Source organism: Giraffa tippelskirchi, chromosome 5 (assembly GCF_054371585.1).
Source record: "Giraffa tippelskirchi isolate mGirTip1 chromosome 5, T2T-mGirTip1v1.2.pri, whole genome shotgun sequence".
NCBI classification, from domain to species: Eukaryota; Metazoa; Chordata; class Mammalia; order Artiodactyla; family Giraffidae; genus Giraffa; species Giraffa tippelskirchi.
In genome coordinates, this window is record NC_137279.1 from 121,731,245 (window position 1) to 121,755,283 (window position 24,039).

The window sequence follows — 24,039 nt, forward strand, 5'->3', positions numbered from 1 at the left end:
AACCATAGCCTTGACTAGGTGGACCTTTGTTGGCAAAGTAATGTCTCTGCTTTTAAATATGCTATCTAGGTTGGCCATAGCCTTCCTTCCAAGGAGTAAGCGTCTTTTAATTTCATGGCTGCAATCACCATCAGCAGTGATTTTGGATCCCAAAAAAATAAAGTCTGACACTGTTTCCACTGTTTCCCCATCTAACTCCCATGAAGTGATGGGACCAGATGCCATGATCTTAGTTTTCTGAATGTTGAGCTTTAAGCCAACTTTTTCACTCTCCTCTTTCACTTTCATCAAGAGGCTCTTTAGTTCTTCTTCCCTTTCTGCCATAAGGGTGGTGTCATCCGCATATCTGAGGTTACTGATATTTCTCCCGGCAATCTTGATTCCAGCTTGTGCTTCTTCCAGCCCAGCGTTTCTCATGATGTACTCTGCATATAAGTTAAATAAGCAGGGTGACAATATACAGCCTTGATGTACTCCTTTTCCTATTTGGAACCAGTGTGTTGTTCCATGTCCAGTTCTAACTGTTGCTTTCCTGACCTGCATACAGGTTTCTCAAGAGACAGGTCAGATGGTCTGGTATTCCCATCTCTTTCAGAATTTTCCACAGATTATTGTGATCCACAGAGTCAAAGACTTTGGCATAGTCAAAAAGCAGAAATAGATGTTTTTCTGGAACTCTCTTGCTTTTTCGATGATCCAGCGGATATTGGCAATTTGATCTCTGGTTCCTCTGCCTTTTCTAAAACCAGCTTGAACATCTGGAAGTTCACGGTTCACATATATTGCTGTAGCCTGGCTTGGAGAATTTTGAGCATTACTTTACTAGCATGTGAGATGAGTGCAATTGTGCAATAGTTTGAGCATTCTTTGGCATTGGAACAAAAACTGACCTTTTCTGGTCCTGTATAATTTGTCACAATTTTATTCTAATATTATATAAGTATTTACTTTTCCACCTAATTTAAAAAATTTATAATGTTGTATTCTTTTCAAAAAGAGGTCTGCATCTCATAATGTATAAGCTTTAGACCAACAAAACCTGAATCCATCCCTAGACTTGATACGTTTTCTATTTCTCTTCCTGTTTGTCTTTCTGTTTTTCTCATCATTCTTTTTCATGCTCTTAAAAAAGTAGGACCTAAAATTATATATAAGGACTGTAAAACAAAATATTAAAAAAAAATCACCTGTGATACAGTACCCTAAACTTCAGAAAACCAGCTTTATTAAACCAAGTTCTCCTTCTCTGATGTAAATGTTATTCTAATTATCAGATGCAAAATATATTACTTAATATATCATAAATTTTACTAACAAAACTCATTCTCATCTACTTACATTTAAAAATAAGATTTTTTTAGTGCTATAAATATAAATGAAAAACAGAAATAGCTAAATCCTGACTCATTCTAGTCATAAAGGTAATATTAACCCAAGGATAAATTAACTTTTAAACATAATAAAAAATATTAGTTAACTTAAAAAATTAGTGAATGATACATTCTTTTTCAAATTTCTTTTACATGTATACAGGCAAAAATGTTTGGAGACAACTGAGCTAGACAAATAACTCTGGAAGACTGTATAAATCAATCATGCAACTCTTTTAAGGGAGCTGCCATCTATTTTTAACTGTCCTATTGGCAGATTTCAGCAGACAGCTGCATCAGATGGATGGAGGCTGCCTGAGGGTATGAAGAACACTGTGTTGGCTCACTTATCTCCAGTTGTGAAACCTTTAAAAACCCTAATATTTAAAAAGAAGTAATTGAGGCTAAACATTTTTCAAGTTTAGGGTGGAAATAGCTCCCATTAGTGCCACAGAACAGAAGATAGGAACATACACACCTATAATAGCAGCATTTCTGGCCCATTTCCCTCAAGGTCCTCCTTTTATTTGTCCAGAAATCCTTGTGTTCTCTTATCAGTACTTAGGAACAGGTGAGAGTGAGGCTGGAATTGATCCAGACCACCTTTTTTGCTCTCTTATTGATGAATCTAATGGAGGTACTTGTGTTTAGTTCAGAAGTTTTTCCTGCATAACAGGCTTTGCTTTAGGGCTGCCTAGGACCTGGAGCACCAGCAGTAGCTGATTTATGAGGGTAGGAACTCTCACTTCCCTCACACTATTCTTATAGAAAAGGAGTCTGTTCAAACTGATCATAACTCCAGAATCTTTGTTCTTTTCGTTTCTTCCCCCAATCATTTTCCCTGGGGCTGAATCTATCAGATCTACACAGGAAAGCATTAAGAGAGCTAATTGAAAAGATTGCTAAGCTTGCAAGAAGCCAGAGAGGGGCATTTTATTTCTCATTTGGATGCTTCCTGAGCCACAGAACATGTAGGTCTCTCCTGGAGCTGTCATGGAAGTATGGTGATGAAATGACTAGGAGAACTTGGCTTGTACCCTCTGGGCCTTGGGGGGAAACATGAATATAGAGACAGGTTCCTATTTCTAGTCTAGAGATTTCTGAGGGAGTCTCTCTGGATTAGCCCATGTTTGTGGGGCTTGAGGAGATTGTGGTAGAATACACATAAATAAAGGAGGAGACAATCCCTTATCATATCCATTTGAAGAGGACCTGGAAATTCTTGAGACTTCTAAGGAAAACGTTATCAGACAAAAACGAAAACATGAGTTGCCATGTAGGAAGATAAACTTGTTCTAGTGTACTTGGAGAAGGAAATGGCAACCCACTCCAGTGTTCCAGCCTGGAGAATCCCAGGGACGGGGAGCCTGGTGGGCTGCCGTCTATGGGGTCGCACAGAGTTGGACACGACTGAAGCGACTTAGCAGTGTACCTCAATAGGGGATAATACCTAGAATTTCCTGGTGTCTACTGCCACCATGTGGGTACTTACATTTATTAAATTCAGATGTGAGTATTTCCCTCGTAAGGCTGATCCTAAGCCAAAATACAAAGAACTCTAAGTGTGTTTTAGTGCTCTTCAGCCTCAGATTGGCTCCTAAGTCCCCTCAAGCTCCTCTGTGCTCTCAGACTCACAAGGAGGTTCCATCACTAAGTATCTTCTCTTCTGTAGCACTCTGTTAAAACAGTACTAAAGCCATGTTGCTGAGACCTCAATGACTTTGAGCTCTGAAATCAGTTTGAGGCAGAGAAACTCTAAAATGGTCCCCACTTATCTGTTTCCTTTTATTCATGCCCCGTGTCACCATTTTACCTTTATCGTGGGTGAGACCTGTGTCTAGCTTCTAACTGACCGATTGTGGCAGAGGAGATTGGTTGTCACTTTCATAATTAAATTACATAACACTGTAACTTCTGTATTGCTAGCAGAGTACCCTGACTGCCTCTGGGCTTGAGTACATGAAGCAAGCATCCGTGTCTGGAAGATTCAGTGAAAATGAACTGAGGGCAACTACTGGCTGTCAGCAGGCAAGAAATGGAGGCCCCCAGTCCAGCAGGACAGAGATCGCTGACTCCTGTTAACAACCATGTGAAGTTGGGAGCAGATCCCTCTCCAGTTGAGCTTTTAGATGAGATGCTGGAAACCTTGATTGAAGCTTCATGAGAGACCCTGAAGCAGAGGACCTGGTGAGCTATACCCAGGTTCTGCGAGATGATACAGGTGTGTTGTTGTTAGCCACTAAATGTGTGCTAAATTGTTATACGACAATAGGTAATAAATATGCAGTTTTGTGGTTTTGCTTAGGTCACTCCCCTCTTCACAGGACTGCAGTATAAGTCCTTGGAGATTGTTCTTGGAAATAAATATAACTGACAGTCACCACTCTGTGCTCAGAATTGTCCTTCTCCTTCCACCAAAGGTCTGTTACCTGATCAGCTTTGTGGTGCTTGATTTCTCTGGGAAAAGTTCACTCTCAGGTGATACCTTAGCTCCTCACACAAAGGGAGCTTTGTAGAGCCTGCCTATGTTGTTCCCCAAATAAGCCTGAATAATCTTAAATCCAGCAGTGGTGCAGCTCGGCCTAAAGCTGAGAGCTCACAATATGTCAGATAATTTGTCAATTTCCAGATGCATTATACCAGGGGTCCCCAACCCCCCAAGGCCACAGATCAGTACTTCAGAGCAGTGAGCAGTGGGTGAGCAAGAGAAGTTTCATCTGTATCTACAGCCACTCTAGTTGCAGGAAAACAAGCTCAGGACTCCCTCTGATTCTCCATTATGATGAGTTGTATAATTATTTCATTACATATCACAAAGTAATAGTAAAAGAAATAAAGTGCAAAAGAAATATAATGCACTTGGGATCATCCTGAAACCATCCCACCCCACCAACCCCAATCAGTGGAAAAATTGCATTCCATAAAAACCAGTCCCTAGTGCCAAAAGGTTAGGGACTGCTATAGTTATTAGATTGATATTAGACTTTATTCTTAATTTAAAAAATGTTTCATTCCCTGTGAAATACTTGACTGTGAGTAGAAATATAATTCAAAAAAAGACACATGTACTCCAGTGGTCATTTCAGTACTATTTACAATAGCCAGGACATGGAAACAACCTAAATGTCCATCAACAGAGGAATGGATAAAAAAGATGTGGCACATAATAAATATGATGGAATATTACTTAACCATAAAAAAGAATGAAATAATGCCACTTGTAGCAATGTAGATGGACCTGGAGATGATCATACTAAGAGAGGTAAGTCAGACAGAGAAAGACAAATATCATATGACATCACTTATATGTGGAACCTGAAAAGATGAGACAAATGAAATTATTTACAAACCAGAAACAGAGTCACAGACTGAAAACAAACTAATGGTTACCAAAGCAAAATGGTTGGGGAGAGGGATAAATTCGGAGTTTGAGATTAACATATATACATAACTAAATATAAAATAAATAATCAAGAAGGACCGACAGTATAACACAGGGAACTCTCCTCAATATTCTGTAATAACCTATATGAGAAAAGAATCTGAAAAAGAATGAAAATATGTATATGTATAACTGAATAACTTTGCTGTACACCTGAAACTAACAAAACTGTAAATCAATTATACACCAACATAAAATAAAAATTGAATTAAAAAAAGGAAGATGATTGGATTTCTTGGATTTGACCAGACAGGAGGATAGAACTGTTTGGTTGTGAATGTGTGCTGCTCTCCAAGAAGAGGGAAAAATGATTTAGAGATCCTCAGGGCCTCTACCTCAGTCTCAACAAGGCAGATAGTCTCTGGCCTCCAAACGAACCCTGAGGATTAGGAGTGCCCTCTTGAGCTATGAGACTGGGACCACCCTGCAGAGTCTTGGAGGCATGCCTCACCCTCTCAAATCTCCCCCTTCCCTCTCCTTCCGCTCTCCAACCCCCCTCCCCCCCCCCCCCCCCCCCGTCCCCCACCAGCAGAGCTACAAAAGGAAGTGGGTAAGGCAGAGTGTTGAACCAAAAACGATTATTCCTGAACTTTAAGATCTGAGGGAAATTCACCTTGCTAGATTTTGAATTTGCTTGGGATTTACCATCTTTTCCTTGTTGTCTATTTCTCCCTTTTGGAATGCTAGTATCTATCCTATGCCTGGCCTGGCATATTTTGGAATGTGCCTGGTTTGAAAACTTGCCTGATTTCACAGGTTCATAGCTAGAGAGGAGTTATGCCTCAGGATACTTGGAGACTCATACTTACTTGATTTAAATGTTATTTAGATGGCACTTTGGACTTTAGAGTTTTTGCTGGAATGAGTTAAAGACTTTGGGGCTGTTAGGATGGAATGAATGTATATTGCCTATGAGAAGGATATGAATTTTGAAGAGTCAGGGGTGGAATCTTTGTGTTCCATCAAATTCATCTGTTGAAGCCCCAACCCCCAGTGTGATGGTATTTGGAAATAGAGACTTTGGGAGGTAATTAGGGTTAGATTAAGTCATGAGAGTGGATCCCTCAGAATGAGATTAGTGGCTTTACAAAAAGAGGAAGTGAGAGACTTGCTCTTTCACAGCAAGGGAAGGCCAGGTGAGGACATAGAAAGAAAGTGGCAGTCTGCAAGCCAGGAAGAAGGCAGGAGCCAAATCAGCTGTACCTTGATCTTAGACTTCTCAGTCTCCAGAACTGTGAGAAATACATGTCCATATATTGTTTAAGCCATCTAGTCTATGGTATTAATATTTTTACGCAGAACAGACTAATATAAAGAGTACAGGGAACACTTACATTATGTTGCAACAGGGAGCATGAAAAAATTAGAATAGTTTAGGCAGGGGAAATGAAACCAAGGAAAATTTTGTCCAAATGGGAGAAATATATGTTTGTGTGCCAGTGGGAATGAGCTTGAGAGTGAATCAAGCCCCCCCGAGTGGATTTACTAATTCTAGGCACAGTGGAAAATAAGACTGATGATCTCTGCTGTCTTGACATTTACATTTTAATTGAAACATGATGTGTGTGTGTGTGTGTGCGTGTGTGTGTAAGGAAGACAATGAACAAATAAAAAAAAAACACCAAATGAGTTCATATCTGAGTAATGTGAGTGATACTCACAAATCAGGCTATGTGATTCCAATAAATGGAATGAGCAAGAAACTGGATGACACTAAGGATACTATGTGGAATGCATTTACTTCTCTGTACTATAAGAAACAAAGAAGATTATGAGAAACCCCAAGGCAGAATAACAAAACATTAAACACTACAGAAAAGTCAATGCTCCAAATGTGAAGCGACACAAAATCGTCTGATTTATAACAATGAGTAGAGCAGTAAGAAAAGAGAATCTGTATTGTACATTGTCATGCTGAGTGGCACTTGGATCAAGACTTTGGAGATATAAATTAGGAAATCTATCCTGACTCTTCAAAGAACAATGTTAAAATAATAATTGTAATACAGATGTTGTTGGTGATGGACAGGGAAGCCTGGTGTGCTGCAGTCCATGGGGTCGCAAATAGTCAGACACGACTGAGCGACTGAACTGAACTGAGATGTCTTTATAGTTTTCAATTTTGAAATCAATTTACAGGCAAAGCAGGCAAGACTTAATTATGGTTACAGAATAGAATGTAAATGTTATTCACCTTGACCAAGTTATTAACACAAGACAGGAGGGGATGGGGAAAAGAATGAATATAGCATGCTAGAGGTCCTATTATCCCCATCTACTATAGGAGAAATTCAAAGGATGATGTCTGTATTTGAGACTATTAGATAGAATTTTAGATATTATATTAAGTCACACAAGTAGCCAGTGAAAGTGAAAAGTGAAAGCAAAAGTGATTGTTGCTTAGTCCTGTCTGATTCTTTGCAATTTCACGTAGCCCGCCAGGCTCTTCTGTCCATGGAATTCTCCAGGCAAGTATACTGGAGTGGGTTGCCACGGGATCTTCCCCATAGAACTAAAAATAGTAATATGAACATATAGGGGGAAGAAGTGAGCAGAGTGGCAGGAAATTAATTAAAAACATCTTAAGATATATCAAGAAATAGTAGGAAGAGTATATCATTAAGAAAAATGATATTAACCACCAGAAAAACCAAAGCAGGTATATATAAAAGATTTTGCCTCTAGGTTTGGGAACTGATGGTACAGGACAGAAGAATACAGAATGATTGCTTTTCATTATTGTTGTTGCTGTTGTTCAGTTGCTAAGTCGTGTCCAACTCTTATGTGACACCATGGACTTTAGCCCTCTAGGGACCTCTGTCCATGGGATTTTCCAGGCAAGAATACTGGAGTGGGTTGCCATTTCCTTCTTCAGGGGATCTTCCTGACCCAGGAATCCAACCTGCATCTCCTGTTTGGTAGACGGATTCTTTACCACTGAGCCACCTGGGAAGACCATTGCTTTTCATTATAAGGCTTCTATGCTACTTGGATTTTAAGAAACATGTTTTATTTTGATAAAATTTGTAAGAACTAAATATGTATAAACAACTTGCTGCAATTAGAAGAATGTCTCCTTCTCTCTGAGTAAGCTGCTTACAAAGAGCTTTTCTTGGGGTGGAGTGGTATAGGCAGAAAATAGACTCTGAGTTAAAACTATACCCACCTTCCATCATTTGCTTCCATCATTTCTGTAATGCTGAATTAATATCCTTATATATTACCAAATGATGTCACAAAATGCAGTTTTCTTCATTGTTTAAATCCTCACATATTGTTGGTTAGAATGAAAAAAAAATGGTACAGTCACTTTGGAAAACAGTTTGGTAGTTTCTTATTAAGTTAAACATACAGATGTGAATATTTATAGTGACTTTATTTCTAATTGCTGCAAACTGGAAACAGCTCAAATGTCCTTCAGCTGGTGAATGGATAAACAAACTAGTATATACATACACTGGGAAATTATTCAGCAATAACAAGGAATGAACTTCTGATCCACGTAACATGGATGAATCTCAAATAACTATGCTAAGTGAAAAATGCCAGATGCAAAAGGCCATAGAGGCTATGATTTCATTTATGTATGACATATATGATATTCTGGAAAAAGCAAGTCTATAAGGAGAGAAAGCAGATTAATGGTACTATGTGTTGCCCCAAAATTCACATGTTGAAGTCCTAGCTCTAGGATCTCAGAATGTGACTTTATTGAAATAGTGTCTGTATCAGGGAAATCAAGTTAAAAAGAAGGCTTTAGGTAGACCCTCATTCAGTATCACTGCTGTCCTTATAAAAAAGGAAAATGTGGACACAGAGACATATAGAGGGAAGATGATGTAAAGAGATATAGGAAGAAATCAGTCATTTATAAACAAAGGAGAGAGGCCTGCAACTGATTCTTCCCTCTCAGCCCTTGGAAAAAACCAAACCGGCTGACTACTTGATTTTGGATTTTGAGATGTAGATTTTCTATTCTTTAAGAAATTCAGTTTGTGGTACTTTCTTATAGGAGTCCTTGCAAAATAATACAAATGGTTTTTAGGGTGGGAGTGAGACAAGTGTTGACTAAAGGGTCACAAAGGGACTTTGAGAACGCTTTATTTCTTGATTGTGGTGGCTACATGATTGCATATGTTTCATGCGTATGTCAGAAATCACAGAACTCTACACTAAAAAGGGAAAATTTCACTGTGTAGAATTATACTTCTATAAATAACAATTTGAAAAAATTAATAAAAATGACATTAAAAAAGGTTACTTTTAAAAATTAAATATTGGAGAAGTGACCCAGAATGTATATATATATACAAAGATGTTTATATTAATGTTGGTCATAATAATAAAGCAGCAGAATGAAACACAATGTCCAAAATAGGAGATTATTTGAACAAATGGTTAAAATCAGAGATGAAAGATAAAATTCTTTCCCTGACAGATCTTACAGTCTAGAAAATAAGATAGCCAACACACGAATAGAGAAATAAATATATAAGCATAATGTCATAAATATATAAACATAATGTCAGGTAGTGATGAGTTCTGTGAAGAAGATAAAGCAGAGTAAGGAAGGAGAGTTACATGGAGCTGTGTTTTAAATACAGTAGTATGATGTCAACTGTGCTAGGTTATAATCCCCAGTTATTCCATCAAATGCTAAGCTAGACATTGCTATGAAGGTATTTTGTAGATGTGGTTCAAGTTCATAATCAGTTGACTTTCAGTGAGAGTGATAATCCTAGATATCTGGGTGAGCATGATGCAATGATGAGCATGCTAAAAGACCTTAATAGCAGAGACTTCCTTGAAGAAGGAGATATTCCAGCTATGGTGAGAGAGAAAACTTGAGAGAAATTTATTATCTCTAAGACTGTATTATCCTAGAGTTTTATTAATCAAGGAAGGGACTACAATTTTTTCTTCATCATGGTCAGTGTTTTTAATTGGAGGATAATTTAATTGGAAGATTTATGTGTATATGTGCCTGTTCTTCCCAACCTCTAAACATTAGTAAACTCATTTTGTCAGATCTCTTTTTTCCATCCATGCTCACTTTGTAGTACCAATGATTCAAATATTTATTTTCATACATGTCTATCAACAGATAGCTTCACTTGGCTATTTTAATGGCATCTAAAACTTAAAATGTCCAACACTCAGCTCTTGCTTTCCACCCTTCAAATCTGCTCTTTCCTTTTCCCACTGATCTTCCTATCCAAATAGATGATACCATTTCCAATTCTTCCTCTTCCCCTCAAATTTCCTGTCTTGGGTTCATCAGTTTTTCTCTGTTGATCAGAATTGACTCAAGAAATACAGTTCTGGTTGTTGCTTCCTTTGCTCTCAGAGAAGTAAACTTATTAGTGATTCAAGTTAGGAATTTATTCAGCGTTCTGCATTTAGAGTCTTATTGTCAATATCTTAAAAGAAAATATCTCATTTTCAGGCTACAGAAGAACAAACTTGGCCTACTGGGGGCAGCAGAGAACAGTGCGTTAAATAGACCCAGAGAAGACACTGGAAGTGTTTAGTTACTAAGCAACTCTCCCAAGCACTCAGATCACTGTGATCCGTAGACAGCTCTGTTGTTGGATGACGGGAGGTAAGAGACTGGAGGGGAGTATCGGTGCACACGTGCCTATCAGAGCTGGAAACCAATGGACAGACATGGCAGCAGATTGCTCCATGGATTATCAAATTTCCTGGAGAATCCATAACCTACTGAGATTATTATCTTTATTGACTCCTTCCAGTTGTTCAATGGCACACTGTCCAGCCTAGCACACTGATAGTTAGCTGTCAGTGAATTAGCTTATGCAACAAATGGACAAAAAGCTTCACTATTTTTAGACTGCCTACTGTTTTTTTTTTCTTCTTTCCATATTCCCTTTCTTTTACACATTCTGGTTTGTTTTTTTTTTTTTTTTTTTGCACATTCTGTTTTTGCGTTTGGCCCTCGATAGTCTAAAGTCTGTGGAAAGAAGGCCTACATATAAGTATTGTAGGGGTGCAAAATTTGCCACTCTAAAATCCTCTTTGGTATGAGGATTAATTTAGGCTGATCATTTTTAAGTAATAGAAGACTCAGGAAGTCTCTCTTCTAAAGCTGTTGGCTGTCTAAATAATTTAAAGGGCCTGTTCCCAGAATAGAGCTATCACCAGAGATATGGATGGTGTTGAGGGGGAACTCAGCTGGGCCCAGGGGTCAGAGTACACTCTGTGTCCCATAGTTTCTACATGGCCCAGCAAACATTTATTTATCAAACATTTACTTTTCTATCTCTATGTCAGTTACCTTCCTCCTCTTTAAAGTCTCCAACCTACTACTCCCAACATCCTCATTTGTCTTTAGCTGAAGACGGTATTCAAGGTGAGGATTTAGGTCATTTTGGCAAGTAACTCAGTTTTGCTGCATCTCTCCCAGGGGCACATGTTATTAAACTTTTCTTGTTTTTCTGTCTCATGTCAGTTTAATTCTTAGACCATTGTGAAGAATTTAGAAGGATAGAAGAAAGTTTTTTCATCCCCAACAATATTGAGAAAGAAGGCACTGATAATTGACTTGGGGAGATGAAAAGCAGTTGGTTTCAACATTTGGGGCTGTTACCCACAGTGAGAAATACATCTTATCTCACAAACCAGGACATATCTACTCATAATCAGAAAAGCTCATGAAATAACAATTACTTACCCTTTTCATATAAAGGTATTTTCTCTGATATTTTCTATTTTAATTCTCTAATATTTTTTTTTCTGATTGTGACCACTAAGATTATATAATCCACTAACAATTGGGCTGTGGCTTGGAGATGAAAAATTCTGAGCTATAAAATATGAAAAAGACAAAAAGTTGAAAGTCATCTCCAGGTTTAGCTTGTGTTGTGAGGAAAATAGGTACCACTAATTGAAAAAACAAAGAAGAAATTGCAAAGAGAAATTGATCAAGTTTCCTGAGGCTACTGTAACAGATGTGAAAGGAAAATAAGAAAATGGAGTTGGTTTTGCTAAGAAAACTCTCTAAAATGAACCAGGAGGCCACTGAGAAGGTGTGACTTGTCTGCGTCTTGGCCTGGATGAAATCTGGCCTTTTGATTCTTGTCCCACTCAGCATCCTTGTTGGACTGTTGTTAATCTAGGGGGCTCTTGGCAGCCTATCTGCCTGCTGGGCCCTTGCCCTAGAGCAGCTCACGATTCCTTGAGGACAGATATTTCCTTTGTTGCGTCAGGGGCAGTCATGGTTCTTTGGCAGGCCATGTGGCTTTTATCTTTGTGGGCCCCTGACTCTCTCTCTTCCCCAGAACACTCTTTTGGTTTTCTCCCAATCTGTGTCTCCCAAATCGCAATTCCTTAGACCCCCAATAAAGCTCTTTGTTCTTTGCAACCTCAATATTTATTACTATTCAACACAAATTACCATAAACGTGGTAGCTAAAACAACAGAAATTTATTCTCTCATGGTTCTGGAGACCAAAAGCCCAAAATCAGTATCAGCAGGCCAAAGTTAGGAGGTTGGCAGAACCACACACCCTCCACAGGCTCTAGGTGAGAATCTGGTCCTTGTTTCTCCAGCTTCTGTGTAGCTGCTGTCATTCTTTAGTATTTACTTCCAGGGTCACGCTGTCTTCTCTTCTGGGTGTACTCTCCCGCCTCTCTTTCCGGGACATTTGTGATTGCAGTTAGGGCACACCTGGATAATCCAAGATAATAACTCAGTGACATCTGCCACACCCCTACCCCCACCTCCGCACTTTTTTTGGCCTTGTAACATTCATAGGTTCTGGGGATTTGCATGTAGATAACTTTTTGGAGACTATTATTCAGCTCACTAGGAGAAATAGAGTGAGTTCAGTTTTTGAATGGAGAGGTGCTCAATTAGCTTGAAAGCAAGAAAACAAGATTGGAATTGATTATTATATAAAAGGTGAGGGCTATAATTATATTTTGGGTGTTTATTAACATCAAGGAAAGTTGAAAGTCTAAGAGTGGAGGTGTTTATGGAAGCCTGAACCAAATTTATCTTCATAAAACATACAGTGTTGGGTATGGGACAAAGAACATGCTCAGATGTCCGGAAAACTACAAGACTGCGTATCTACAGGCACATGGGTTTACTAGGTATTTGTGCCCTTTCCTTATTCCCTATCTCCCCCTTTCCCTCCCTCTTTCCTTCCTTCCTTCTTTCTTTCTCACCCACCTAGGAAGACACAAAATATTACAGTAGATTTAGAACCTCTTTGTACAAATATAGGTTAGTGCCTAGTACAATCTTTGTGATACAGTAGGTTACTTGACAAAATATTTGTTGGATGATTGTGATAATTTTTTTTAAACTGACCACCTAAAAATCTAATATTTTTCTGGTCCATTATGTGCCTCTTCTTGGCCACCAGAAACTGCATTCAGAATTTGACATGAGACCTTACGAAATATATGATTCTGGTCGTAACACCTCACTTTTAATTTTGAGGTAACAAGAGCAGAGAGGGTAAGTGATTTGTCTAAAATGATCTAGTGCTCTTTTCACCACACTCCTTTGCCTTTTCACCTTCACTTTAAGCCAAGCTTCTCTGGTTTACCTGTCAACCTGAAGAAGCAGTGCATGCATGCATGCTAAGTCTCTTCAGTCATGTCCGATTCTTTGTTATATTATGGACTGTAGCTCGCCAGGCTCCTCTGTCCATGGGATTCTCCGGGCAAGAATACTGGAGTGAGTTGCCATGCCCTCCTCTAGGGGATCTTCCCGACCCAGGGTTCGCACCTGCATCTCTTACGTCTCCTGCGTTGGCAGGCAGGTTATTTACCACTAGCGCCACCTAGGAAGCCTGAAGAAGCAGAACTATTACTAAAATGGGGTAATACTCTGAGTCTTTCCCTTGTTGGTGTTTATTTTCTTCAAAAGCAAAATGCTTCATTCCACTGGGATCGGGAGTGGCTCATCTAATCACAGCCTTACACAGTGGAGCCACTCCCATACCTTATATCTGCTTCCTGCCGCAACTTTGGAAATGCGCAGTGGCATTTTTTGGATTATCATTAGTAATAGGTAGAACAGGGCTTCTATATTAATAGCTGGAGTAATGGAAGGCTTAGACTTTCTACAAAGAGCAGGACAGTGTGGCACAACAAGGAAATATCTCACTGGAAAAGAATTATTATCAGAAAGCAATGTCCTATGCCACAAAGAGTTATCTTCTATGTATTTTCATTGGAGTAGACTTTTTTGACTTCAGATCATCTCCAAGTTTTTTTTATAGTGAAAAGAAATTATGGTGAAAATAAAGATTTTTTTTCAAGAGATTAATTTTACCTAGATAAGTCAAGACTGGATCTCAGTAACAATGTTAGTTACCTTTTGAAGACAGATAATTCTAGCCAGGGGTTGGGTGAAGTGGCAGATATTGTTCAGGATCATTCATCATAGAGGAGTCACATTATACTGAGTACTTTAAGAAATAGGCTGTGTTTAGAGGAGCATACTGTGAAGTGACCTGGAACTGGTGGGAAGAAAAGCATGAAGAAGAATATTGCTACTACTAATCTAATGCTGAGAATGGCTTTGTGTTGTCAGAGAACATGTAAAATGTGGATTTAATGAACAGAGTTTGGTCAGAAGTTTCTGGGTAGTTTTGGAACAATTTCTTATTGTGAGGCATAGGAAGATGGGATGTTTCATTTACAAATACTTTTGTGGCAGCCACTGTGATTTACAGATATTGTTTCATTTGACCGTCAGTCTATGGAATCTGGACGTTCATTCATTCAGTAGTAAGTAGTAAGTGAAGGTCTTTTGAGAATTACATGGTATGAGTTATACTTTAGGAAGATTAATATGATAGCATGTGGGATGGCTTATGAAGTTGATGAGAAACTGAAGGTGCTTAGTAGATAATGACCATAGTCCTGCTGAGAAGTAATGAGGATGTAAGCCAGAATGAAGGCACTGGAGACAAAGAAGAGGAGATGAATTTGGATGAAATTTGATGAGATATAATTAAAGAATGAGTGAAAATAAGTTCATTTTAGACAGTGGATTTGGTTTTAAGAAGTTGTACAGTCCATGGAATTCTCCAGGCCAGAATACTGGAGTGGGTAGCCTTTCCTTTCTCCAGGGGATCTTCCCAACCCAGGGATCGAACCCAGGTCTCCTTTACCAACTGAGCTGTCAGGGAGACCCTTTATGGAGTTGAGGCAGGGCCTAATCAATTGGAGATGTTTTACCTGAATGTAATTGCGGGGAGAAATATCAATAACCTCAGATATGCAGATGACACCACCCTTAAGGCAGAAAGTGAAGAGGAACTAAAAAGCCTCTTGATGAAAGTGAAAGAGGAGAGTGAAAAAGTTGGCTTAAAGCTCAAAGTTCAGAAAACTAAGATCATGGCATCTGGTCCCATCACTTCATGGGAAATGGATGGGGAAACAGTGGAAACAGTGTCAGACTTTATTTTTGGGGGCTCCAAAATCACTGCAGATGGTGATTGCAGCAATAAAATTAAAGGACACTTACTCCTTGGAAGGAAGGTTATGACCAACCTAGACAGCATATTAAAAAACAGAGACATTACTTTGCCAACAAAGGTCCACCTAGTCAAGGCCATGGTTTTTCCAGTAGTCATGTACGGATGAGAGAGTTGGACTGTGAAGAAAGCTGAGCGCTGAAGAATTGATGGTTTTGCACTGTGGTGTTGGATAAGACTCTTGAGAGTCCCTTGGACTGCAAGGAGATCCAACCAGTCCATCCTAAAGGAGATCAGTCCTGGGTGTTCATTGGAGGGACTGATGTTGAAGCTGAAACTCCAATACTTTGGCCACCTGATGTGAAGAGTTGACTCATTGGAAAAGACCCTGATGCTAGAAAGGATTGGGGGCAGAAGAAGGGGACGACAGAGGATGAGATGGTTGGATGGCATCACCGACTTGATGGACATGAGTTTGGGTAAACTCTGGGAGTTGGTGATGGACAGGGAGGCCTGGCACGCTGTGGTCCATGGGGTCACAAAAAGTCGGACCCAACTGAGCAACTGAACTGAACTGAACTGAATTTTTAATGACATGCTGACTGCAATAGGAAGATTTATACATTTGGCCCATCCGCCCTCATTCATACTTGGCAGTGGGACTCAGTATATGGAGACTCAGTAGCTCTGGCTTAGATCCCTGTCGGCCACTTTTTTCTGCCTGACTTTGGGCGATTTATTTAGCCAGGCACAGCCTTAGCCTTCTCAGCTGCAGTATGTCAATGACAAATACCTTTTACCTAGAGTCCTTGTGAGACTTAGATATGATAATTCATGTGCTTGTTCAAAATGGAAGCCTAATAGATGGTTATCATTGTTCATGCTATACTTTATTTGCCTTATTCATTCTCATTCTCATATGAGTATGCAGTGGATTTTTCCAGTGACTGCATGATGTGTTGTATTGTGTTGCAACAGACTGAATGGAGAAGCAGATATGAGAATCCAGCTGTCTTTTATTAACCCAGGCACAGAAGAAATTTGTAAAAATTTGAACAATACTACTCTTCTCACTGAATTCTTATTTTTGGAAAACACTTATAAAAGCAAGAGGAAAAAATATTAAGAGTAAAAAAAAAAAATTACATGTAATGAGTTCATTATTGTCAGTGTCCATAAATAAATATGTGGAATATGAGAATAAGTATTTAAATATATCTCATTTTAAATTTTTTAATGCAATAGATATTGACAGATATCACCCCCATAGCCAAACATCTCTTAGGGGCTGTAATAATTTTTAGGAGTTGCAAAGGGGTCCTGAAGCCCCCAAATTTGAGAACTGTTAATTTAGAGGCCTGAGAGTGGGATCCAATGGGCTGGTATCTACTTCTCAGAGTCCAGTGTCCATTGAAGACTTTAATAAATAGCGTTTCTTTTCTGGCAGCTGACAAGTAGCTGAAGAGGTGAGCTTCTGGGAGGGCATGATAAGGGGAATTAGGACTGGGGACGTTAAGGGAAATGATAAGCCTGGAAAGGGTGGTTTTAGATAGAGCTAAACCTCTCCGTTCAGTTTTTTCTGCCATACCATACTGCTTTCTAAGAGTGCTTTAGGATGAAAGATTGATAGCATATTCTAAGAATTATTTGTTTTATAGACTTTTTATCATGCTTTTGGCATGTAAAGTATTCACTAGGGACTATTCCTGAAAAGAGTCTAATTATAACTAGAGAAAGTTATGTCACCACTTGACCCTCAATATGGAAGGACTGAAGTTCAACTGACTCAGTTTAAGTTCATTCACGTTCCAAGCAGCTTTAGGATAGAAAATCAGAGTCTTCTTTATTTAAAGCTTCTCTCTAAAATCCTGTAGAGGGGGCTTTTGTTAATTTGTGGCAAGTTCCTAAAAATTAAAGTGATGGTGTTCTTCCCTACTCTTTTCCTTTTTTGAAATAGTTCTAGAAAATTTACTAATGTGATTGCCAACTAGTGATCACAAGTCAAGACATGTGTGACAGTCTGTTTTTCAGTCTGCACATACTAGTCATGGTCTGAGGTATTTAATATCAATTTTTCCTAGCCCTGAATTTTTTTTTTTGACAAAAAAATATTGGCAAAACAAAGATCAAAGGCTTTGAAAAGAAACAAAAACAAACAAAACTCCTAAATTCCAAGGTGTGCGTGGTCAGCGCTGAGTCTGTCCAACTCTTTGTGACCCCATGGACTGTAGCCCACTAGGCAACTCTGTCCATGGGATTATCTGGCAAGAATACAGGAGTGGGTTGTCATTTCCACCTTCAGACGATCTTCCCCCACCCAGGGATCCAACCTATGACTAGGTGGATTCTTTACCACTGAGCCTCGGGGGAAGCCCCAAGGTAAATTTTGCGTAATAAAAGAATTCTTTTGGCATTATGTCACTTTCACTTTCAAAGGTTTCATTTTAATGCAGTCTGATTCTATTACACCGTTTGTAGTTAATTGGAATAGTCTACTAATTACTGTTACTCCATAGATAAGGTTACCAGATAAACTAAGCTAAGCTAAGCTAAGTGAAGGTCGCTCAGTCATGTCCGACTCTTTGTGACCCCATGGACTATACAGGCTAGAATAGTGGCCTTCTCCAGGCGATCTTCCCAGCCCAGGGATGGAACCCAGGTCTCTCGCATTGCACAGGTGGATTCTTTACCAGCTGAGCCACAAGGGAAGCCCAAGAATACTGGAGTGCATGGCCTATCCCTTCTCCAGCAGATCTCCCCGACCCAGGAATCAAACCGGGGTCTCCTGCATTGCAGGCGGATTCTTTACCAACTGAGCAATTAGGGAAGCCCTGTCAGATAAAATAGAAGGTAAATTTGAATTTTAGGGAAACAATGAATCATTTTTTAATATAAGTGTGTCGTCAATATTGCATAGGATAGTGCTTATATTAATGAATGATTGGTTGTTTATCTGAAATTTGAATTTAACATCCTATGCTTTATTTTGCTAAATTTGGCAACCCTTACCTAAGCACAAACAGGTTCTCTGTCTTTACTTAGCATTATACAGAACAGGTTGTATTTCAAATGGTTTTATAGTTAAAGACAAAAATTTAATTTTCTCAGTGAAACAGTGATTAGTTGGTAATGGTAAAATTGTTTCTTTGTGTAGAACAGAAGGGTTGTTTCTCAGAAACCGAGTCCTGAGACTAGTGCCTGTCTTGCAAATCCTGTTTTGCTGCTTACTTTGGGCAACTCTTCTTATGGGTAAGCTGGCTCCACCCAGCTGCTGAAAAAGAGATACGCGTTGTTAATGAAACCGGAAGTTGGATAGGCTGCCTTTGCTTCTCAAGGTAAGTGTCTCCTGTTTTCTTTCTGCCAGAGCTTTTTGCAAGGCGCTTAAGAATTAATTCCAGCTCAGTGACTGTACTGAGAGAGCAGTCGCTTGTGCTGACCCGGGCTGTCGGAGACGCAGGATGGATGTCTTATTAACGAACTGTGTTCTGGAGCTTGTGAGCTTGTGTCGAGCTAATGAGTGTTCACTAACGAATTAGGTTAATAATATGTCCCATTACTTTGACTACAGAGCTGTAATCCCATGAAAAGGATGATTGTAAGTAGAGACATGTTTGGGATCATGAAAAGCACTGACTTTATTTGTGCATTAGTGTTTTGTCCTTAATTTTTACCAATGGAAACTCCCTTTTAACTTAACCTAATGGCATACTTTATTTGGTTTTTGAAGTGTCTTTTAATTTAGGAATTTTAGCTCCCCCACCCCCAGCTCTGGTGTGCGTTTAGAATTTCAGAGAGGCTCTGGGGTGACTAGGTGTTACCTCTGCCTTTAATTTTTTTTTTAATATCTTATGCTGTCCTAGGGGTAAAGGGGGAGTTTTCAGTTTGTAAATGTATTATCAGAAATAATTCTTTATAAAGCTAAACTTTTAGTTCAGATATTTTCTTCTTTCTCTGAATTAGAGAAAAGGTGGAAGAAAGCTTTGAATGTTTACTTGGATAGTGCAGAGGTGGGAGGCTAAAACGTGGTCTGTTGATTTACTGAAAACAATGAGCTAGACTTTTTGAAGGACTTTTTTTTTTTTTAAGGGGCTGAGTTCTACTAAGTCTTTTAATAAGCCAATATGTTGATTCTTTTTGCTGACTGTACCTTCTGTTTCACACCTGTCTGCTTAGGTAATGTCAGATTCTCTGGAAATCACACTATTGCACTGAATTGAGTGCTGTTTTCAAGGTTGTCTGCATAGTCATTGTGAAAGGAAATCAAGGAGTAGGATGCCTTTGCTGCCTTAAGACAAGTCAACCAGTTGTGGCAGAAAAATGCATTAACATTTTTTATTAGCAAAAAACTACAGCTTATGGAGCCTCCCAGAAGAGATCAATTATTAAAGGTTGGCGGAATTAGGCAATATTCCAAGGAAGAAAGGATTTTATGGAAGATCTGGTTTGTGGTAGACACTGTGCTAAATGTTTCACAGATGTTATTTTATTTAATCTTCATGAAGGCCCATGATATTGGTATCATTGTCTAACAAAATAAGAAATTTTGCCCAATGAGGTTAAATAATTTGCCCAAGGTCAGTCACTAAGGTGGTGCCTGCTGGATTCAAACCTAGGTCTATGTGATTTCAGAGTTCTTACTATACACTGTCTCATAGGACAGAGTGGTTGATAGCATTTTAAATGGACCTTGAAAGAGGCATAGAGGTTTTATGAAAGCAAAAACAAAAAACAGTAAAAGTAATATAGAATATTTGAAAATTGAAAAAAATTCTAAACATCTTACAGTTTATTTAATATTTCTTTACAGTCTTCACGTATGCATGTTTGTAGTCTATTTTAAAATTACAAAGCACTGCATGCTTTAAAAAATATACACAATTCAAAAAGGATTAAAAAGAAGTCCATTCCTCTTCCCATATTGAAAACACTTTCCTAGGGGGTAACCACTATTGAGAATGGTTAAAGGATGGTGTTTTTTCTTTTCTCTTTTCTTTTGTATGTAACTTAAGATCCTTTTGTAGTATGTTGTTTTCATTCCTCACTATGGCGTGAGCATGTCTCCACCTAAGTGCGAGCAGATTCATGTCTTAGGATTTTGTGAAAAGAGTTTATATTTGCAAAGCATTTAAAAGAATTTCTACCTCCTAGAAAGCAGTCAGTAATTATTAGCTGCTATTCCTGTCATTATTTACTCTATTTCATTCTTTTAAATGGATACACAGTATTTTATTTTATATTTTATTAAAGTATAGTTGATTTACAGTGATGTGTTAGTTTAAGTATACAGGAAAGTGATTCAGTTATATTTATACACATATATATGTTTATATGTATCTATTCTTTTCCCTTATAGGTTATTACAAAATATTGAGTATAGTTCTCTGTGCTATATAGATATCCTTGTTGATTACTTAAGTTATACATAATGGTGGGTACACATTATTTTAGAGTTTGGAGATAGCATAGAATAAGGGGCATCCCAGGTGACTCAGTGGCAAAGAATCCACCTGCCAATGCAGGAAACACAGAAGACACAGTTTCAATCCCTGGGTAGGGAAGATTCCCTGGAGAAGGAAATGGCAACCCACTCCAGTATTCTTGCCTGGGAAATCCTGCAGACAGAGGATGGGCCACAGTCCATGGGGTGGCAAATAGTTGGACACGACTCAGAGACTGAGCATGAGCGTGCATAGCATAGAATATTTTTGTAAACACTAAATTGTCTTAAATTTTTGTTATTACAAATAATCCTTGCATAACTGTGTGGAGTTTTCTTTTTCTTTTTTAAAAATTGAAGTATAGTTGGCCTACAATATTATATTAGTTTCAGGTATACAACAGAGTAATTCAAATTTATATAAAATATACTCCATTCAAAGTTTTTAAAAAAAATATTGACTATATTTCCTGTGCTGTTTACTGTATGGGTTTTTTTTTTTGTAGGACAAATTCCTAGAAGTGAAATTCCTCAGTCAAAGGTTAAACATATTTTAGTTCAGTAGGAGACTGTTACATTTCCTCCAAAAATATTGCAGTGATTTACACTCTTCACTGTATGAGTACATTTACTTCTCCACATCCTTGCTTATATTGGATATTACCAGTCTTTTGCATTTTACATGAAATGATAGGCAACTTACCTTTTTTTTTTTAAACAATGTTCAGATATTTTTGTATTTTTTTTTTTCCCCCATTTAACATATTTCTGTTTTTACATGGGTAGGAATTTGATATGTAGCATAATGGAGGTCCCAGTTAGAAGATAGAACATGGGTAGAAAAAAAGTGAGGTAGTTGTTCCAGAAACAAGTACAAATGGTACATTGTTGCTGGAGCATGGATTGGGTTGAATACACATTAAATGCCTAATACTTTTGTCCTTGATTGAGTAAGTCCTGAGAAGCTGTAGAAGGTGTTTGGAGAGAGGAGTGACGTAATGAGAACTGTGCCTTAGGGAAATGATCTTGTGGTGTTTTGTAGGACAGATTAGAATCGAGATGCAGAAACAAGGAGGCAATGGAAAGGATTTCACTAATCTGGGTGACAGGTAATGAAAGCTTTATGCTTGAAGGTGTTGTTGGAATGGAAAGCAGCAGATAGAATGAAAGGTAGAAGAGAGAAGCTGAAGGGATAAGTAGGCAAATGGAAGAGAAGAGGTGGAATCTGCTGAGCTTGTTTGGAAACTGGGGTCCCAGAGAGTGTTTGGAGTCAAATCTTGAGAATTTGGGATTTCAAATCTGTTGACTAGAAATGTTGATAGGCTACCATCAAAATAGGAAAGTCAGATGCAAGAGCTAGTTTGGAGGAAAAAATAATGAATTTCATTTCAGAAAAAAATGAGCTTATTGTCATCCAAACAGAAATCTATAGATACTTGGAAATCTGAGTCGAAGCATTATGGAGATGTGGAATGGGGGCAATTGAAACATTTGGGAAATATTATTCAGGAGTGATAACTGAGGCTATGGAAGGGATAGCCTGTAGAGAAATGCAGGGATCAAGGGAAAGAGTCTTGGGGATGGATATCTTCCCAAGTGGCTTAGTGGTAAAGAATCTGCATGCCAGTGCAGGAGCTACAGAGGATGTGGGTTCAATCCCTGGATCAGGAAGATCCCCTAGAGAAGGAACTGGCAACCCACTCCAGTATTTTTGTTGAAAAGTTCTATGGACAGAGGAGACTGGTGGGCTACAGTCCATGGGGTCGCAAAGAGTCGGACATGACTGAGCAGTCACACACTGTGCGTCCAATGACAATGACATCTTCATGTAAGAGAAAAGGTTTCTGATGATGCTGTGATTAGGGGAATCAGAATTAGATTGGAGAGCTTCCGGTTGTTTTTCTTCAGTGGTTTTCCTTTACCTTTTCTTTTACTGAAACTCTAAATTCTTTTCAACCATTTTAGGTTGTCACACGTGACAGGTCTCAAATTGACTGTCAATGTGCCATTTTTTAAATGCTCTTTGTTTTTTAGAACCTTTACCTAAAATGTCATAACTCCAATTGTTAATTTTAAAAAATCATTTTTCTCTGTACTTCCTGCTGTGAAAATGGAGTCTGAAACATTTTTATCTGGGGAAGTGGAAACACTTGACCTGGTTTTCAATTTCTCTAAAATTTAAGATTCAGCTATCAAAGTCAGTTTAACTCTTGATACAGAAGCTTTCTATGAAGGTGAAGTTAAATTACTGGCAAGAAGGGGACCACATTTTCTGAAATATTTCAAAAGGCTTGAACAAATTAAATGCAGATGAAAGAAACACATGGAAATCTCAATTGTTTAACAACAATGGCGTTCATCAGAAGAACTTAGCACATAATGGCGATATGGAAAGTGACTAGTGATAATAAATGATGGCAATTACCATTTATTGACAGTGTTTTTAAGCATTATACCAGTTGTTTTTATATCCATTGTTTCAGGGGCTTTAGTTTTATGAGAGAAATCTCTACATTGCTTCTCAGACTCATATAGTAGACCCAACATTCTGAAAAAAGTAGGCTAATTTCCATTTCTCATTTGTCATAATATGCCCCCACTCACATTGTTTGTTGTGAAATTTGGATTCTCGATGCACCTTCCAGATCCTCTCTCTCCAAGGAGGGAGCAAAGATTTGAAGTGAAGAGAATGCAAATGTTGGAGTTAGATTTGGGTTCTAATCCTAAAAGTGTACAGGATTTTGTGTGTATTTCCTGGTCTCAGTTTCTTCATCTCTAAAATGATGCTTGTTATAAGGATTATGTTAGATGTAGTCTCTACTAGTTTATCACCAAATGTATGTTTCTTTTTCTCCTTTTTCACGCTATGTCCCCTTTCTTCCCCCCTCTATATATAGTAAAACTAATCCTTTCCTTTCTTATTGCTATAGAAATTTCATTGCTTTCTGTATATCTCTTGTGCTTAGTCTTAACTTATCTGATTTTGTCAATCTCCTTATCCTTCTCTGGTTCTACCTACTTTTCTAAAACTCTTCATGCCTAGCTCTGCCACGGTAAGGTGAACACCTATGGGTACCTTTAACCCCAGGCCCTCTAGCTTTTGGTCATAGGCTTAACAGTTTTGCCCTAGCTTCTAGATGAAATCCTGAAATTACACATACTGTGTCCCAAAATTAATTTATCATTCAGCTTGGAATTTCAATTTCATTTTTGAATAAAAGCATTATTAAAAAATGATAGTTCTGTTTCTAGGCCAAAACATAAACAAAAGCATGTTTAACTTATAAGCAAATTGAAAAATTTTATACTTATAACAAAGTAAAAGAAAATGAT

The 24,039-nt window shown here is 38.3% G+C and overlaps 1 protein-coding gene across 3 annotated transcripts in view; it reads left to right on the forward strand.

Annotated features, from left to right (window-relative positions):
- The window catches only part of FRRS1 (ferric chelate reductase 1), a 72,187-nt gene that overhangs the window by 2,241 nt on the left and 45,907 nt on the right, over positions 1 to 24,039 (forward strand). The window contains exons 2-4 of one of the 3 annotated variants that reach the window (XM_081493255.1): positions 3,297 to 3,591; positions 10,259 to 10,414; positions 18,424 to 18,604. Coding sequence is in view for 1 of the 3 variants with exons in the window: in XM_081493253.1 (XP_081349379.1) it covers positions 18,850 to 18,864 (15 nt within the window). In the remaining 2 variants the exon portion in view is untranslated. Of the gene's footprint in view, positions 1 to 3,296; positions 3,592 to 10,258; positions 10,415 to 18,423; positions 18,605 to 18,738; positions 18,865 to 24,039 lie in introns of those variants that run through there. The other 2 variants (XM_081493254.1, XM_081493253.1) reach the window with 2 other exon arrangements.